We start from the raw sequence: 19,624 nt of genomic DNA on the forward strand, positions 1-19,624 counted from the left end.
AAAGAACTTTTCAAATCGGATCAGTAGTTCCTGAGATTAGTGCGTTCAAACAAACAAACTCTTCAGCTTTATAATATTAGTACAGACATTTTCTGTGGTATAGATAAATTAGTATAGATCGGCGGGTCCCAAGAGCCTAAGGGAAAACGCATTGTTGGTCGATCCTCCGCTATCTAATGTACTGACTGTACTGTACTGTATTGTATTGTACTGTACTGTACTGACTGTCGACATTAAACGTGTTGTACTTTCACGACTATTGGGATGGTATTATTGAACTGATCATTGACCTTATTTAGACTGAGAGTCAGTAAGTTTTGTAGTAATTACCACGTCTCACCATCATCAGGCTATTTTTATTGACCCAGTGCAGGGCTCAGCAACAAAATCGGTTAAGTTGTTCCGGTGATAAATAGTACGTAACAAATATCCCACGTGAACTATAACAAACCATCATACAATCATAACCATTATACTTTTTCGCAGAAACTAAGGTTTTTTTCGGGATAAAAAGTAGACTATGTGTTAATTCTGGGTATTATCTATCTTCGTTTTAAATTTAACCAAATCGGTTCAGTAGTTGCGGCGTTAAAGAGTAACATCCAAACAAACAATCGCGCTTATAATATTAGGATTAGTACCTAGGATAAATAGAAGGGGGCGAAATAGGGGTTGAAAGATTTTCACGCGAAGTTGCGGGCGTCCGCTAGTGATACTTATCAATAAAAATAATTATCAAAGAAAAATTAAATGATTATATAATTGGTATTATGTTGTTTAGGTTTTCTAAACAGGTATGATATTCGAAACAGCCTAAAAATGATGTAATTAAAAAAAAGTTTCAGATTTCAGTAAAATGCAACCTAAAAGCTTGTTAAAAATGAAAATACTGATATCCAGTAATGTCATCTGGAAGAAAAAGGTTTGACATGTTTTGTCATTCTTGTATCATTTTTTTGCTAACCTAAAATGTTTTATCAAATGGCTTAATTTTGATATTTTTTAGTAATTTTTTAACGGTTACTTTTGTAAATTGTTTGAGCTAAATCTCGATTGTACCGCGACAACACCGTCTTTGCATTAAAGTTTTTAATGCGTGATATTTTTTCAATGATGACTTTGTGTAAGTCATAATAAAATGGAAAATGACCCGAGTAACACAGTGAGTACTGAAAACAAGTACTGATGTTTTGATATTGAAGATGCACGCTAAAGAACATCGTTGAAATCCCATAGTTCTACTATTAGTTCCTTATCGTTCCTCAATTAAACAGATTGAGACTGTAAGAAACTAATACAATCTTGAGTAACACGTTCCATTTAAGTTTTAACAAACGTTCAATGATTATATAGATCGTTATAATAAAAACTTTTACGTTATAATAATGGACTTGTAAACTTTATTAATTTATTTACACATGTCCCAAACGATTGACTCTGTTAAACATTCGAATATCTGATTTTCTGTTGTATCCTCCTTATTGAAAACACTATCCTTTTTAAAGTTTTAAAATTAGTTAGTTTTTCATTATTGTTTTTTTTTTTTAATTTGTCCCCAACTAAATTCGGAGACAGGCAAAGATCGTTAACTATACAGCCTCGTCAGTTCAGACGTCAATTAAGTTCTTGAGTTTGTATTTTATTAGGCAAAGCCTTGTTTAGTCAAAAGCGCGGGAAACAAGTGTTTATATAACAAAAGCTCCATTTGAACGTGTCACGAATCTTATTCGTATATTACACAAGCTGGTATCACTCGCGTGGTTTCCGAGATATGGTGTTAATATATAGCCTATAGCCTTCCTTGGGCTATCTAACACTGAAATGGTTTTTCACATCGGACCAGTAGTTGCTGAGATTAGCGGGTTCAAACAAACAAACTCTTCAGCTTTATAATATGAAATTTTCAGGACTTCGTACGAGTAATGTGTGGGAATACCTTGTTTCCATTACTATTGATTTGTGCTGTAGAGTTGATCAACATTTAGTTGTTCACTGATGTGGATATGGTGTGCACAGACGGCGGGTCGCGAGACTGGGCGTTGCATGTCGGTGGCAGCCATGCAGGCACTGCACCGGCTGCGCGAGTGTCGCCTACTGTGCGACGCCATCGTGCGCGCGGACGACGGCGCCGCCTTCCCCGTGCACCGCGCCATACTGTCAGCCTGTAGCCCCTACTTTCTGTAAGTCCCCTACTGGCAAAGACGTACCGCCAAGAGTCCCAGGCAACACAAACACAAGCAACACAGCGTCTTCACCGGCGAAGACGAGGTCCCCGATATCTAACGTCACGCGGACGTGGGTTCTCAAACTCACGAACCTGGGGGCGTCCAGACTGATTCACTCAGGCCCCAGCTTATCTCTTCCCGAACGGCCCTCTAAGCCGAGGTCCGAGTCTTATAGGAGACGCCCTTAGAGAGTCGTTCCGCCCTCTGTCTTTACCTTCGGGTCTCATCCGAAAATGCTTCTGCGCTCACCCAACCCCCCCGGTGTCTACTTAGTGGTCTCATACGGAGCCAACGGCATTTACTCAACAAGAAAAAAAAACCGCCAAGCGATTTCGAATTCCGGTACGATCTCGTGTAGAAACCGAAAGGGGTGTATCCTTCCCTTCCCCTTCTCTATAACAAACACTTTTGAAACGTCAGGTTAAGTCAGGTCAGGTGGAGTACTTATTAGTTTGACTATGGACCTATCAGCCCTCTTGATACGGAGTATACTTTCTTGATAGGTGCAATACGAGTAGATGTATACATAATACCTATATAATATAAGTGTAGCGTAGAAATATGTTAGTGACCTTTCTTTGAATCGTTCTGCGGGGAATGCAATTATTTATTACAGAGTACGTCAACGGAAGTATCTACTATTGCCATGCTCGTTTCTATCTCCTAGCGTATTGCTATAGTTTTAGTCTAATACGAATGGTTGACGGAGGGTTGACCATTTCTAAAAAGCATGTCATTGCGACACGGTCGTCCTATCTCCAGCGAAAATTTAAATCCAGTAACACTCGGAAAAGCGCAAGGATTCGATAGACACCAGATTCATACCCATATGTTCAAGCATCTAAGGTACGATAGACTAATGAAACTTAGAGACATGAATCCTGGAAACGTTCACTCTCTTTTTGCGGGTGTATGGAGATTATAATATGTGAATTTGTCGCCAGGGCATTGTTCACAACAACGTTACACTCTCGAGAACAGAGCGACGTGGTGATATCGGGAGTCCGCTCGGAGATTCTCCTGTTGCTCATCGAGTACGCATACCTGCGCCGCATAGAGGTCTCTGACACCAATGTGCACGAGCTGCTGATGACGGCGGACTATTTGGCGTTCCTCGGGGTGCTGCAGCTCTGTTGCGACCATCTCAGGGCCTCGCTGAGCCCGAAAAACTGTCTTGGTATTATGACGTTTGCTAGGTAAGAATTGTATCAATACGTAGCTTTTTAAAAATGAGAGAGTGTAGAGTTAAATATTGTTCACGCTTTTTTGCTAAAATCTTCTTCCGGAAAGGAGAGTAAAGTCAATAAGGGTTTCGTTTTTGTACTACGTACGTTCGGAACCCTAAATAAATGTATTTTATTTGCCACATCTGTTAATACTCTTTTTTCCCCTTAAATATAAGGAGTTGGTACGCGTACGAGAACTGTCCAATGGGGTTGAATTCATCAGTTCATGATCTTTTTACTTACAGTATTTAGGCTTATGTAGACTAAATTTAAACAATGTTCAATTGTCAATCTAAGTCTGGTTCATTTCCGTTATTACAATCCATATTTAATTGGTTTTACATTGCTCTTAATGACGAACTTATTATTGCAACGGTGTGACCAGTTCATGTCACCCGTTTATTTTGTTAATTATGACTTGAAATATAATAATACGGTTAAAAAATAAAGATTCCTTTCCAGACGAGTATTTTGCTATAAGTTGGAGTCTGAATCGCGAAGGTATTTGCTGCGATACTTTGTGACAGTGGCGACGCAGAGTGATGAGTTCATCCATCTCCCAATCGATGAGCTCAACGGCATCATACTAGAGGATGAGTTGAACGTCAAAAGCGAAGAAGTAGTGTGGGAAGCTGTTTTGCGTTGGGTGAATTATGATCCTGACATACGTTGGCATCACACAGTGAAACTCATGGGCAGCATACGGCTCGGATTACTTGATACTCAAGTAAGTGAACATAGTTTTTTCAACACACTCGTAAAACTGCTAGGAGTAGTGTATTCAGTCTACTTGTAACTAAGTAGGTAAGTGATACTTTTGTATGAAAATATGAGCACGGCAGTTCGTTCTTTAATCAACTGACGATGTTGATAGAAAAGCAGTTATTAATAACCCAATAAACCCCCTTTTGCTTCTGAAGATATGAAATAAATAAGGCACACTCGAATGAATTTACGTTAAAACCATTGTAACTATGATGGTATTCTAAGCCTTATTTATTCTTTCCAAGTTAGTCCTTGACTACAATCTCTCCTGATGGTAAGTAATGATGCAATCTAAGATGGAAGCGAATAGCATATAAATTTAGGGGATATCCATTAATTACGTGAGGTATTCATGGAGGTGAGGGGTTTACCTTAATCTCACTCAATCTTACGGTAAACAATTGAACTACATATTTTGGAAAATCTCACTTGAGATAAGAGATTGTGGATTGGTGAATGAGCAATCCAAATCTCACGAAATCTCACCCAAAGAGGAATTGGTTGTCATACAATTGTCAAAGAAAGCTTCAAGTAATCCATAGATGCCCCACTTGATGTATTACAGTTTTTCTTGGAAAACGTCAAGGATCATCCATACGTGACGGGAAATGAGGGCTCGCGTCCGATCATCATCGAAACGCTGAAGTTTCTCTACGACTTGGAGATGATCGCCCAGAGAGATGGGGAGGTGGCTACGCCGGAGATCGCGCGACCAAGAGTTCCACATGAGGTTTAAATTTTTGTATGGGTCTCAGCTGAAAATCAGCGCCGTGTATTAGCTTTTATGTAATGCACGACATGTGCTGAGCTGAGGGCCTAGTGGCAGTTTGATACTGATACTATCGCTTTAAAGTAAACGCGAATTTCTAAGGAATTGAAACAACGCCATCTAATGGCACTACTGCACAACTGTTTCAATTCCATATAAATTCGCGTTTACGTGAACGCGATAGTAACAGCATGAAAATATTGAAAACTCCCCCTAGGCACTTTGTACACACTTTCTTTTTGAAGGGACAGATATGCTGTCATAGGGGTACACTGACTGTTTATAATAACTTTTAGATTTGAATTTTCTTTACTTTTCTTTCTTCTCTCTAAAGAAGACTGTTTAGGTCAACATCCTCAAAAATTATTGGCATGCCATATTCACAAGTAAATCTTGGACCATTAATATTTATGTATTTTTAGGTCATGTGGCATTGACGACGTAGGAAAGGCTTTTAAAAAATTTAATCATTAAAATCTGATAATACTGTACCTAAAAAGGCAATTATTGAGACTTTGAGACATCAGCATTTTCGGAAACGGATTAACTAATTATCGCCGACAAAATAAATATTAGGAAAACTGAAATAAATGAGTATTATTTATCGAATTAACTGATTTTAGGTTTTGTTTGCAATTGGCGGATGGAGCGGTGGCTCGCCCACTGCGTTCATTGAGACGTATGATACACGAGCAGACCGATGGATTAAGGTTAGTGTACTCATACTTACTAAGTACCTACTTGTAATCAGTGGCGTGCACACGCTTCTCAACTAGGGTAGGCACATTAGGTACGTACAATTCATACAAAATGGATAACTCCTTCTCCAATACTAGTTCATATTGAATCCCCAAGATACGAGTATGCACAGCATTTTTGAATCTATGAAGTGCACGCTACTGCTCGTAATCTACTCTATAAAAATAAGTCGGGTTTTCCTTCCTGACGCTATAACTCCAGAACGCACGAACCGATTTCCACGGTTTTGCATTCGTTGGAAAGGTCTCGGGCTCCGTGAGGTTTATAGCAAAAAAAAAATCAGGAAAAGGTAGGGGTAGGGTAGGGGTAGGGTAGTGTAGGGGTAGGGTAGGGGTAGGGTAGGGGTAGGGTAGGAGTAGGGTAGGGGTAAGGTAGGGGTAGGGTAGGGGTAGGTAGGGGTAAAGTAGGGGTAGGGTAGGGGTAGAGTTGGGTAGGGGTAGTTGAAAGTTTACATCGAGTTTCACGCGGACGAAGTCGCGGGTGTCCGCTAGTTACTAATAATTATTAAGTTCAATACCTACACCATAACAGAAGGACTGTTATTTGACAGGTCTTTCAGCACGTTTCATAGATATCATTTTGTTTTTCAAAAATATAGCTTCTGTTGTGTGCGCTGCGTAATTGGTTAAAGTTACTCAAAAAAATATACTTACTACTGCTACTTCTATTTATATTTTCACGAGAAAAAGTAGCCTATATCTCCTAGGTCCAATTTATCTCTATACATTCATCAAAATCGTTTTGGGCAGTTTTTTCGTAGAAAGATCACATATTGCATCGTATATGTTAATTATATTACTGGCAACTAGACTGTTTTGTAAGCTGAAAAAAGAAAAGTGGTAGGTACTACTCCGGAGAATCTGTTATTAGTTCCTCGATTACAGTGGTATTAACATTATTTATGTTATTGTAGAGGGGGGTATTATTGTTGGTAAATAAGAGGGTATTTAATGACTTGAGCTCAGTTCTTTGAAAGGAGTTGATTCAATAATCATTAGATACTCTTAGGTCAATACGTTTTTTGACTCCATGATTATCACTATCAGTGTCATGTCGCAAAATATTGATGTATTCAGTTTGTGTAGTCATTGTTTACATTGTATTTTTCTGTTTGATAACGATGAAGTTTGTGTTTAAATTGTTACTTCGATTTCACACCCACAAGTAATGATTATATCTACGTAATGTCGTGGCATGTAAGTGTGAATCCATTTAGGGTTCCGTAACTTAATAGGTAATATACGGAACCCTTATAGGATCACGTTGCTGAATTTTTCATTTTCTATAATTTGCACCTATAATGCATACCCTTCTTAGGAGGGTTGTGCACGCTGCTGAATCTGTGGATTTTGAGTATGACGTGGGAGCCTAGAAAAGCTTAACTTCAACTTATAAAACTACCTATATCCTAGGAAATAATATTATTTCAAACGCTAGTGACTTTGTTCGAATTTCATATATATCCCGTGGAATCATAGATTTTTCGCCATAAAAAGTAGTCTGGATAACATTCTTTATCTTCCAATAAAAATCGGTCCAGCCATTCCAAATATTAGTTACAATAAAAAAAATTAAAAAGCTTGATTGTGTTTTAGTGCCGTGTAAATAACTCGAGAAAACACTTATGCCGAAATCACAGAGACTTAAATTTTATTTATATGTATTACGTATAGATGTATAGAGTTTATAGCTTGACAACTTCGTTCGTAACACTCCCGACGGTCCTCCGGGCCGAGCGAGGAAAAATCCACGACTGATGCACCTCACTTCCACGCTCGATATCATACCCGCGCAGTCTTTCCCCCCGTCGCCCGCATATCATGGGAGTGTCATCAACGAACTTGCCAGACTATAGATATGTTTCTCAAGGTGGAGGAGGTAGACCCAGCGGGACCGCGAGCCTACCACGGCACCGCAGTGCTGGGCTACTGTATCTACGTCATCGGTGGCTTCGACGGCATGGACTACTTCAACTCTTGCCGCCGCTTCGATGCCGTCACTAAGTCTTGGCGAGAGGTAAAACAGTGTAGTTACTGAGCTATATAGCGCAGTAATCTCAACAGTTTTCTGAAACTTTTAAACAACCCATATTCGGCTCATTGTTGAGCACGAGTCTCCTCTCAGAATGAGAGTGATTATGCTTATCCGGCTTAGGTTAGTTAGTCCACCCAATGCAGACTTCACACACGTAGAGGATTAAGAAAATTCTCAGGTATGCATGTTTACTCACTATGTTTTTCCTTCACCGTTTGAGACATGTGATATTTAATTTCTTAAAATGCACATAAGTGCCTGTGCCGAACCGGCAACGAGACCGGATTCGAACCTACACCGTTCGACTCGAAGGCAATTCTTATCCACTCTTATCATGGCTTTGTAAACTTTACTGTGCAATTTTTTTTTCAATACCACGCACTGGTCACAGGCCTGTTGTAATTCCCTGGGTGGATATTTCACGATAACGCTAATATTTAGGTTATCGCGATGTCAGCGAAAGATTTGTGAACAATTAGGGCGTTTCGAAATTCGCGAATTTCGTGGCGTCAGCTAATTTGCTAAATTGACAACAGTTACTTGTAATTTACAAATTATTATTACTCCTATTTCATATGTCTTCGTGCCGCATGGCTATGTCTAACGAATGAAAGTTGGTTTAATTGCAGAGGTTTGATAAATGGCAGAGGTTTCCTAATATAGAAGGTTATTATTTTTTATTGAGAAATTCGTTACAAAATATGGCATTCCAAATATCACAGTCTTGAACCTCCATCCAGCGACTGTGGTGTTTGGGTTGAAATAGTATTGTACAATGTAGCGTCGTAGGTGGCGCCGATGAACGCGCGGCGGTGCTACGTATCCGTAGCGGTGCTGGGGGAGACTATCTACGCGATGGGCGGCTACGACGGCCACCACCGCCAGAACACGGCCGAGCGGTTCAACCACCGCACCAACCAGTGGTCGCTGGTCGCGCCCATGAACGCCCAGAGATCCGACGCTAGTGCCGCTTCGCTGGACAGTGAGTATACTGACGGGTGAAAGTTTCTTCAAAGACTCTCATCAAAGAAACAGGTGGATCGTCTTGCTATGTGTCTAACGGTGCTACGTAGCCGTAGCGGTGCTGGAGGAGACCACCTACGGCATAGGCGGCTACGACAACCACAACCGCCAGAACATGGTCGAGTGGTTCAACCACGCCAACCAATGGTCACTAGTACCGCCCATGAACGCGCAGAGATCCGACGCTAGTGCCGCTTTGCTAGACAGTAAGTATATTTACTGAAAGACAACTTTAATAGAAACTGGTGGATTGTCTTGCTACGTGTCCGACGGTGGCTGACCATCTAGGCCATCCGATGCCAGTGTCGTTTTGCTGGATAATAAGAACGCCCTTACTGACGTAGGTCCGGCAAAGACTGATTGGGTTTGGCATATTTTTTATAACAACATGTGGTTTATTTTGCTTTGCTCCGCATAAAACCGACGAATCCATACCCTCCTCCTCCGAAACTGGAGCATCCCAGGAATATTTGCATACTAAAGTGGCAGGAATCTATGGCTTAACACGTTGAGTGCGAAACCAGATCGAAAAGACCTGGTTCGTATCTCGCTTGCAGTGCGGCTATGAAAAGTATAGACTTCTCTATCTTGCGAAAGACGTAACTTTAATTTGGTTCGGTTGACGAAAGAGACGGATGTATATCTAAGATGTGTTATTATATTAGAGTCCAATGGTGTACCTACCTTAATACCAGGTTTTTTTGACCTGGTAGCGCACTGAAGATATAGAGTTTTAATCACAGTGCGGGACCAGGTCTAATCTATCTTGTACTCCACGCACCTTGTACCGCACCCTGCGCTAGCTCCGCACGGCCAGTGTTGTGAACGCATTCGATAAAACGCACGCGTCGTTGACAACATGGCGTCGAGGGCGAAGCGATGTCACAATAAAATTAATTTGAAGTACGACAGTGATGATGGATTAATTAATCAGAGACAGGTAAGTCTTTAACACTATTTAACTAATTAGTTTTCTGTAGTTTATACCTATATTGGAATTGTTAATTCTGTGTTATTATAAAAAATCGGGCCAATCGTTTTACAAACATACATACATCCATACATACATACATACACAAATATAAACGCAAACAAACATACAAATATACCTATACAAATTCACAAGCAGGCACGCATACTACACTACACTACACGTTTCTCACATAACACCATGCAATATTTTTCATAATAAAGTTATCGTTCCAGAACCGGTACCAAAAGCTAACAAGCATCATCTGGTGAAGGGTTCAAAGAAGAAGAATTGTGTTGTGAATTGTGAAGAAAATGACATGAGAAGCTCCGAACCTTTTTAAAAAGTCGCGAAGCCGATAGAAAAGTAAAAAAGTTATCACAGAATGTGTTGCATGTAAGATAAATCTTTTGTTTGGACTGTTTTAATGAGAAACATTAAACTGTAAAAGTTTTTACCTACATTAAAATTTAATTAAAACTATCGATATTATTACTTTACATCCCTAGAATATGCACAAATCTTCCCGTGTTCAGTGCGGCACCGGGTGCATAAAACCCTGTATTTTATTATTGCTATATATTCAAAACTAAAAGGGCTGTTTACGTACGCCTTTAGATTTATGTCAATCAATTCATCATTTATGATATTTAAAGCAAAAAATCCATAAATAATTGGATTTGAAGCAAAAAACAGGATTTTAGTTTCTATAGCGATACTGGGTGTAAAACGCCCGGTACCGCCATAATGGTAGTTTTACCTCCGGGTCTTTTACGCCTGGTACCGCAGGAACTGAAATAATAGAAAAATCTCTGCCGCATTGAACGTGTTAACCCTGAAACAATGAGAAAGACTAGCCAATCACACTGGTCAATGAAATTATTTGGCTCTTAGAAACGTATCCACATAACTATGCTAAGTTTGCGACATCTACGAATATGACTTGCGATATATCGAAGGAAATTCGAAGTTTTGACCCATTAAGCTGTTAGGGTGTTGGAAATGAGATGCAATAATGAGTTCAAATTGTATTGAGAACTAGCAGACTCCCGCCATTTCGTCCGCCCTTAGCGGATACCTTCTAACTATAGACTACCTCCCTGTGAAACATCATTGTACCGTGTACGCCAAGCAGTTTTTGAGATTCCGAGATGAATGACCTTTCGCATATATTAAGATTTAAAAGTGTGTTATGAATTACGAATGGCTAAACCCTATTTTACATGCGTAGACAAAATCTACATAACGGGCGGCTTCAACGGCCAGGAGTGCATGAACAGCGTGGAAATGTACGACCCGGACACGAACCAGTGGACCAACCTGGCTCCGATGCGCTCGCGCAGGTCCGGCGTCTCGTGTATCGCTTACCACAACAAGGTATCTAGGTACAACACATTTTTGTCCATACTCACATACCATTGTGTTACGACATATATCGTGGGGAAAATACATTCTCGACCTAAGCCTGTAGTCATGTGGCACGTCGATTCTCTTTCTAAAATCGCAAATGCTTCGGAAATAAAAAAATGTATGGGAATGACATTTGTTATTGACAGGTCACGTGATCAAGTTATCGATCGGATCTGTCATTCCCATATTTTTTTTAGTTTTTGAAGCGTTAGCGTTGATAGAAAGAGAATTGATGTGCCACAAGGCTACAGGCCCTGTACCGGCGGAGTCGTCCCTGTCCCAGCTCTTCCAACTTCGCCGCTGTTGGTCGATAGTCTTTCCCTTTCCCGATATATTTGTGTCCTTGTGCGTATATTATGCTATTAAGGCCCGTGCTAGTATTAGCGTAAGAAAAATCTTCGGGGATGTTTAGTAATTATTCAATGATCACAGTTAGGTATCAGCGTTTATTTTCTTCTAAACCCGACTGTCAAGAAGTTTTACAGTGTACGTACTTAGCACTGAACGTTTACGAAATGCGCATACTATGCCTATTATAGGTATCTCGAAAAAAACAACAAAAACTAGATTTAAATCTATAGAGGTATGATATTATTTATTGGTTACAATTCGGTGTGTCAATCAAGTCTATATAACGTCTATTTAATCTATTCTAGATTCCAATTCCATACTTAGGTATAAGAACGTGAATTATCAGCAATCGGGTTTAAGGTTTGAACTTGCTTTTGTATTCAACGGTTGCTATTTCAATAATTGTTTTCTATACCTTTAAATAATTATTATATATCTTTATATAATATCAATAATCAGATCTACGTGATCGGTGGTTTCAATGGCATATCGAGGATGTGCAGCGGCGAGGTGTACGACCCCAACACGAACACGTGGTCGCCTGTCCCGGACATGTACAACCCGAGGAGCAATTTCGCCATAGAAGTCATCGACGATATGATCTTCGCCATCGGCGGCTTCAACGGCGTCACCACCATCTACCATGTGGAGTGCTACGACGAAAGGACCAACGAATGGTGATTATTTTTAACTGAAAAGGATGAGGAGTAAGTGAGTACCAGTCAGCCTCCCCAAATACCAACCTCAAACGTCTCGTGGTATCTTGATTATCGAGGCTCTAAGCACCCGACGCGTCAATTAATGGCAGAATGATGATTTTAATTTTTAATAGGGCAGACTTGGGAAATAGCTCTGACTGGTATGCTGTGTTGGGCATACCCAACACTGCAATAATTCTATAGCTTGGCAAATTCGCTCGTAACACTCCCGATGCCCCGCGCGCTCGACTTCATACACGCGCAGTCCTTTCCCCCCTTCGCCCGCATATCATGGGGGTGTCATCAACTACCTTGCCACGCTATAGCCCTGCGATTTAACCTTACCGTCTGTCCGTCATGGTCACTGTTGGACTTTTTCCTTTGAGTATGTTACATATAGGAAAACGAAACCGATTTTGCAGTCCAGTAAGGACTTGTAAGACGTGGGTTTTGGGAGTCCTTATGAATGAATGATGATGAAAGTGACCCACTAAAGTCTAAACTTTCCAATATATTTCCAATTAAAGGTACGAAGCCACTGACATGAACATCTATCGTTCGGCGCTGTCCGCCTGCGTCATAATGGGCCTGCCCAACGTATACGACTACATCCACAAGCATCGCGAGCGACTGATGGAGGAGAAGCGGCAGAAGATCTTGCTGTCGGAGACAGCGCGCCACGGGCAGCATCGCACTGCTCTTCCCGATGTAAGAGAATCAAGTTACTTGCTTTTTGAAATCTGGTCTTGGGAGGCTTATGGAGGTAGCAGATAACAAAGTTCGTGAGGAAACCTGCATACCAGAAAACTTTCTTAATTCTCTAGGTGTGTGAAGTCTGCCAATTCGTATTTTGGCTAGCGTAGTGAACTAAGGCCTAACCCCTCTCATTCTGAGAGGAGACTTGTGGTCATCAGTAAGCTGAATAAATGAATGAAAGCTTAACCATTTTCGGAACATAAAATGTCTTCATAATCATTTCTAAATTCCGTCGTAAATTCGCCATCAATTATAATAATGTGATAATTATTTGTTAAACAAAGACATCTTGCGATAAATTTGCTTCAGAGGTCAAAAATATCATCAATAAGATTATGCGTAGTGTCGACAATAAATAATACTGAATAAGTAAATACTTTTTTAAGATGTAAAAATAAATACCGTTTACTCATCCATTTTGCTGAAAAATTTTTTCGAAGGAGAAAAAATGTTTCAGGTGGTATCGCGACGCATTTCTCTAGGCCAACTTTCCATCTCTCTCTTTTCTTTTTTTCTGTTTCTCCTCCCTATAATCGATCTTAGCCATATCTCTACCATTCTTGCTCACTGGACATACGTGTGATCAGGCTTTCAGGATTCACATTACTGCTTATTTCTTGTGTGATCAACCTTAGGTCTTTACTCAAAGATCTTGGCTTGGAGTTTTCCCGATTGCGCAGCGACCTATCTAAACACCTATGATGAACATCCCGTGACCGCTAGGTACCTGAGTGAGTCACCGATCCACCTGCCTGAACTTTCTGCTGTAACACCTTTTCTGGTCTCTGAGTACTGAACTTATATAAGTAAATACGGTCAATTTAGAATCCTCTCAGAATGAGGTTAGGTCAAACAGAGAATTAAGAAAATTCTCAGGTTGCAGGTTTCCTCACGATGTTTTTCCTTCTCCGTTTGGGACACGTGATATTTAATTTCTTAAAATGCACATAGAGTTATGTAATATGTTCGATAGGTTCATTTGATGGAGGATAACGATGATATGCTGGAACAGCTGGGCTTGATGGAACACCAGCCTAACAACATCCCCATCCCTCCGCCGCCGCCGCCGCCGCAGCAACCCATGGAGCAAGACTGAAATTAACCAATGCTCTACAACATTTTGTTCTGTTAGTATACATACGTATTTTTAACCGACTTGAAAAAAAGGAGGATGTACTCAATACAACGAGTTAAAGTTAGTTATAAATGTTTGTTTGAACATTCTTTTTTGTTTGAAAGAGTATACTTCCAAATTGGTCTCATTTCATTTTCCTGAAAATCCTTGATCAATACAAACCCAAAACAAATTAGCTCTATTACGAGATACGAGATACGAGTACATGCCTTTGTTACTGTATTATTATTTTTACTGTCAATTTTCGTTTAATAATTTTGTGTTAAAATCAAAATAACTGAAATACATCTTTGAAGTCGGTTCCATTTTCATACTAGCGGACGCCTGCGACTTCGCGTGAAATTCAATGTTAACTTTCAAGTACCCCTACCCTACCCCAACCCTACTCCTACTCTACCCTACTCCTACCCTACCCCTACCCTATCTGTACCCTGCCCTACCCCTACCCTACTCCTACCCTACCCCAACCCTACTCCTACTCTACCCTACTCCTACCCTACCCCTACCCTATCTCTACCCTGCCCTACCCCTACCCTACTCCTACCCTACCCCAACCCTACTTCTACCTTCACTCTTTTTTTATTTTTTTTCCGTCATAAGAACCCTCTTCTGCCAATAACAAACAAAAAATTGTGAAATCAGTCCAGCCGTTCACGCGTGATGGCGTGACCAAGGGATATATGGATTCATCTATACTAATATTATAAAGAGGTAAAGTTTGTAAGTTTGTAAGTTTGTCACATTTTTTAAATGGGGTAACTACTGGTCCGATTTTAAAAATTCTTTCACCAGTAGAATGCTACATTATCGGGGAGTGCCATAGGCATATTTTATATTGGTATCATGTATATTAGTCGAGTTATCACAGTTTTTGTCATACAGGTCGGACTGAAAATCCTCTTAAACAGACTTATTCGCATGCGCTGCCTTAACTATTGTGTAAAATTGAAATTAATGTATGAAGACTTTATGTATCTTTAAAAGTTCTACAAAAAAGTCCGCGACACCATATATCTATCTTCTATATATTAGCAGATATAGTACCTTTTGTGTTTTAAAAATTATTAATTTTATATACTTAGGTTTACGTCATTATTTATACAACTAAACTTTAATCCTTATTAAAATAAATTGTTTAATAATCACAAGGATATTATGGAGATAAGATTTGCCCTTTACAGTATGTTAATTAGTTAAATAGTTTCGGAGATAATACAAAATTTCTAAAAGACGCAGAAATTCCGCTACATGACGCCCGGCGCATTCATTTACGTATTTCCCGTTCCCGTGTGAATATGGGGATCAAATATAATATATATAATAGCCTATGACACTCGCAAATAACGTAGCTTTCTATTGGTAAAACAATTTTCCAAATCGGTCCAGTAGATCCAGAGATTACCTCCTACAACCACACGAACTTTACCTCTTTATATTATTAGCATAGAAGTATCTATTTCTCTTGGTCATACCACCACCCTCGAAGGACTGGACCGATTTTGCTAAGGGTAGGAGTAAGATAGAGAAGTTACAAGGTAGGGTAGGGTACGGGTAGGTAAGCGTAGGGGTAGTGTAGGGGTAGGGTAGATTTAGGGCCGGGTTTAGGGTAGTGGTAGGGTAGGGGTAGAGGTAGGGTAGTGGTAGAGTAGAGGTACGGGTAGGATAGGGAAGTGGTAGGGTAGGGGTAAGATTGGCGTGAGATGGGGGTACGGGTGGGATAGGGGTAGGAAATGGATAGGGTACGGGGAGATAGGATGGGGGTAGGGGTAGGATGGGAGTAGGGTGTAGGTAAAGTAGGGGTAGGGTAGGAGTAGGTTTGGAGTAGGGTAGGGTTAGGGTGGGGGTAGGGGTAGGGTAGGGTAGGGGTAGGGTAGATGTATGGGTTGGGTAGGGTTTGGGTAGTGGTAGGGTAGGGGTAGGGTAGGGTAGGAGTAGTAGTAAAGTTGACATCGAAATTTATGCGGACGAAGTCGCGGGCGTCTGCTAGTTTATATATATATATAGATGATTATTGTTAGGACGAGTACCTACTTTATTGTATCTTTGAACTTGAACTCATATTTATCAGGCTATTAGTAGCTATAACGTCCCAGATTTTATTTTTTCATTTCCTATTTTTTATACAATATTTGCAATACCTTTCTTAAGACATGACTTACCCTCCAATTAGCCGAGACTGGTAGGAGTGGGGATGACAATAGTTCAAAGGCGGGCTCGAACCCATGACCGCTCGACGCCGAGGGAGCTTGAGGCTTCAAGAACCAAAGGCGCAGGCAACTATACTTCGACGATATTCTCGTCTTCCTTATCTCTTTCGTTTGGTCTATCTGTTTGTTCGCGTTGCACTCGAAAACCACTGAATGTATTTTCATGTGGTTTTCATCAATATACAGAGTTTTTTTTTTTTTTATACAAAATAAGCTCGCGCTTGACCACGATCTCACCTGATGGTAAGTGTAGATGTGGCCTAAGATAAGATTTCGTGTAAAATCGTTGGAATGTGACGATAATTGTTCTAATTCTCAGAATTTTAGGTGAGTGAAGTCGTCTGGTAATAATTTAATTAATACTCCTTTCCCTTACAGGTACACTAATTACATACCTCTTAGTAAGACGACAAAATAAATCTTTTAAAGAAACAGTATTTACCTATAGTACCTACACTATTATTTATAATGTGAAATTTACGTAATTGACATTTTATTTTTAAAATAATTTACATATATATTTTAGTAATTTTGGCATATTTTTGACGTGGTGATATTTCATAATGTGAATCATATCTGTATTTATGGAACGGTTTTTGAAAATTGTACAAAATTTTTCATACAAGTATATGATTTTGAGTTGCAAAACTGTTGTTTAATTTATTAAAGTTTAACGTAAAGTAAAAGAATTTTCTAACAACCACTTTACCGGCATTACCTACACTACGTTATATAACTTTTACTCGTAAGTAATTGAATTAATTAAGATTTGCTTTTAGGCAAGATTAAAAATGGAGAAGAAATAGAAAAGGTATCCCGCTCCATGTTCCTCACTTTTATTTTATTAATATAAAAATAATTGTACAGGACGAACATAAACAATCTTTTTTTTTTTTCAACGCCATCGTAATAAAATAACATCAATGCAATGCATTATAAACCTCCTTACTTACGAATAAGAAACTTACTATTGTAATCATTTAAAACAAACTTAAAAATTTTATGAATAACAATAATTTATAAGTCGTACTTATATTCAGAATGATCACATCGCACAGTCTCACTAATCGTTGCTGCCTGAAGTATCGGAGATGCCACGGGTTCTGACGACAGGATCCGTTGCCAGGCACGCTCAGTCCACGCCACAGCCGTGAAACACGCCCCATTACTGATAAACGCACGCAAAGTCACAGCACCTATGCCCCTACTCATACAACGCCATCCATCCATTTGTACCGACTTGACGAAGCAGTCCCAGGCGCCTGTGTACCGACCGATAGCGTCACCCTGAAACCTAGATTTAACAACATCCACTGGGTACAAAAGTACCCAAGACAGCGTCCCGGCAACGCCGCCGGCTGTGAACACTTTCACAACAGACAGATCTCCGCGCGTCATCGCTTCGTATGATGTGAAATAAATAGCGAAGGCTGGAGTGTCGCGGAGCATCGTGATCCCCAAACCGCGAAACAGAGCTCGAAATCCACCAGAGCGCAGAATATGTCGAGCTCCTGCCCACGCTCCGGAAGGCAACCCTTCTGACGGCTTAGCTAGCTGCTGCCTCGTTTTGATGAGCTCGACGGGTGCACACGCGAAGCTCTGAAGCAGGCCAGCGACTCCGCCTGCTAAAGCGTGGCTGCTTAGTGAGTTCGAGTTGGAAAGCGCTCTTCTCGTATTCCCATATGCGCCGAACACCATCGCATTTATTGCTGCGATTCCTCCTAGAGGAGCACCTATTCCTCGATATGCGGTTGACAATGTTCCTCCTTTCAATAGAGCTTTAGTACACTCCAACGCACTACCTCGGCCGGATTGAACGTGAACTTTCAAAGTGTCTAACGGATGACCAGCTATTATTCCGGCACAACCTGAAAATAATTGAACATTTTACTTATGCACTTAATATCGAAATATTATTGATGACGAAGAACTGTTTTATTCGCGTATACGTATTACTCTTACCTCCAATGCAGCCCGCAATAAAGTCCAGAGCCATTTTGTTTTATTCTATAAAAAATAGTTTCTGCAATAAAATATGAATATGTTACAACAATATTTTTGATAACAGTTAATGAGTTTAAGAACAAGTTAATTGGAATCATATTATGAACATTCTAAAAAGCTTTGTCAGGCTTGCCTGACAAAGTCTTAAAGACATATTGTACGACTTAGCATGACAAATGCATGCGGCAAGGGTCCTAGCAAACAAAGAAATAAATGTTGGACACTGATAACAGTTGCTAAAAATTATTTATTATACTTTTGTTATTGTTCCAAGATGGCATAATTGTGTGACCTCTGATAAGATGTAGGTAAAGAAGTATTCTCACCTCAAATGTAGTTCAAATCAAATAATCGTAGTGTGAGTTCACGTTGTCTCCAGCAGATGTTACTCCAATAAACATATTGGTGGTGGCGAGTGTTAGTAGTCCAGCTAACGCAGCAGACGCAGCCTCCGGGATGCAAGTCGACAGTATGTGAAGACGTCCACTCGCCAGCTAGCGCCTGAACATCGCCCGCGATCTCCGCGCTCTCTCGAGTCGAGACCCTTCCACGCATTATCGCGTTCAGGTCACTATTTATCTCTGGGGGCACATTATTATTGCTTCTATATAGTCAACTGATTCTATATTTTAATTGTGAATGTGCTATTTACGAAAGAATTAGTTAAAATCTAAAAATGATTATCATAATCATCATTATCAACCTAATATAGTATTAACGGCCCAGTACAGTCTTCCTTTTTACAGGAAAGGGAATATAAATCTTAGACTCATCAAGGTGCTCCGATACGGCTTGGCGGATTTAGGGTGATTTATGTTTAATTCTTTTAACGATATGCAAGGTTCTAAAATGATACAGCACTTTCGTTACTAGGCTGTTTTGTTATAGGGTGTCCCGTAATTAATGGATAATAATATGCAAATGGTTGATACACCACCTAATTATCTAAAACTAATTTAAATAGTTTTCCAAAAATCCCTGGGTGACCAAGTTATGTTTTTTTCGGATTTTTCAATTTTTTTTTTTAATCAGTTTTTTCGATACTGTTGTAATTAAGATGTTAAATATCTGAGTTTTGTTATACAGTACTGATTAAATTACAAATGTACTATTAAGCAAGGCAAGTAAGCAGTTATTATAATACATTTTGAAGAAAAAAGTTGAAATATGCACACTTCAAAAACTTTTTCTTGTATTGAAAGTTCAGCACCTCTCCTACACTTTTACCAGCAACTTTGTAACTACAAAAAGTAGACACCAGTTTTATACCAATTTATAAACCTCGAAAAGTG

At 39.8% G+C, this 19,624-nt stretch overlaps 2 protein-coding genes across 2 annotated transcripts; one reads left to right on the forward strand and one right to left on the reverse strand.

The window, feature by feature from the left end:
- Positions 1–1,138: 1,138 nt before the first annotated feature.
- Positions 1,139–16,957, forward strand: LOC112043910 (kelch-like protein 10). The gene is made up of 13 exons (XM_024079575.2): positions 1,139–1,162; positions 2,017–2,180; positions 3,170–3,421; positions 3,914–4,178; positions 4,782–4,946; positions 5,609–5,695; positions 7,614–7,760; positions 8,568–8,760; positions 11,003–11,148; positions 11,992–12,209; positions 12,758–12,938; positions 13,960–14,113; positions 16,707–16,957. Exons 1-12 carry the CDS (start codon positions 1,139–1,141, stop codon positions 14,080–14,082), a joined length of 1,965 nt encoding a protein of 654 aa, XP_023935343.1. The 3' UTR covers positions 14,083–14,113; positions 16,707–16,957.
- Positions 16,958–17,148: 191 nt separating this feature from the next.
- LOC112043914 (mitochondrial basic amino acids transporter-like) lies at positions 17,149–18,861 on the reverse strand. The gene is made up of 3 exons (XM_024079578.2): positions 18,659–18,861; positions 18,291–18,351; positions 17,149–18,196 (listed from the first exon to the last, which is right to left on the reverse strand). Exons 2-3 carry the CDS (start codon positions 18,322–18,324, stop codon positions 17,346–17,348), a joined length of 885 nt encoding a protein of 294 aa, XP_023935346.1. The 5' UTR covers positions 18,325–18,351; positions 18,659–18,861; the 3' UTR covers positions 17,149–17,345.
- Positions 18,862–19,624: the final 763 nt, after the last annotated feature.

This window comes from Bicyclus anynana, chromosome 9 (assembly GCF_947172395.1).
Source record: "Bicyclus anynana chromosome 9, ilBicAnyn1.1, whole genome shotgun sequence".
In the NCBI taxonomy this organism is placed as follows: domain Eukaryota; kingdom Metazoa; phylum Arthropoda; class Insecta; order Lepidoptera; family Nymphalidae; genus Bicyclus; species Bicyclus anynana.

Excerpts from the sequence above, each read along its gene's own strand:
- LOC112043910 (XM_024079575.2), top strand. The coding sequence starts at position 1,139 with ATGGAAAATGACCCGAGTAACACA. Across the intron at positions 4,947-5,608 it reads GACCAAGAGTTCCACATGAG|GTTTTGTTTGCAATTGGCGG; the intron begins GTTTAAATTTTT and ends AACTGATTTTAG. Across the intron at positions 11,149-11,991 it reads GTATCGCTTACCACAACAAG|ATCTACGTGATCGGTGGTTT; the intron begins GTATCTAGGTAC and ends ATCAATAATCAG.
- LOC112043914 (XM_024079578.2), bottom strand. The coding sequence starts at position 18,324 with ATGGCTCTGGACTTTATTGCGGGCTGCATTGGAG. Across the intron at positions 18,197-18,290 it reads TATTGCGGGCTGCATTGGAG|GTTGTGCCGGAATAATAGCT; the intron begins GTAAGAGTAATA and ends AATTATTTTCAG.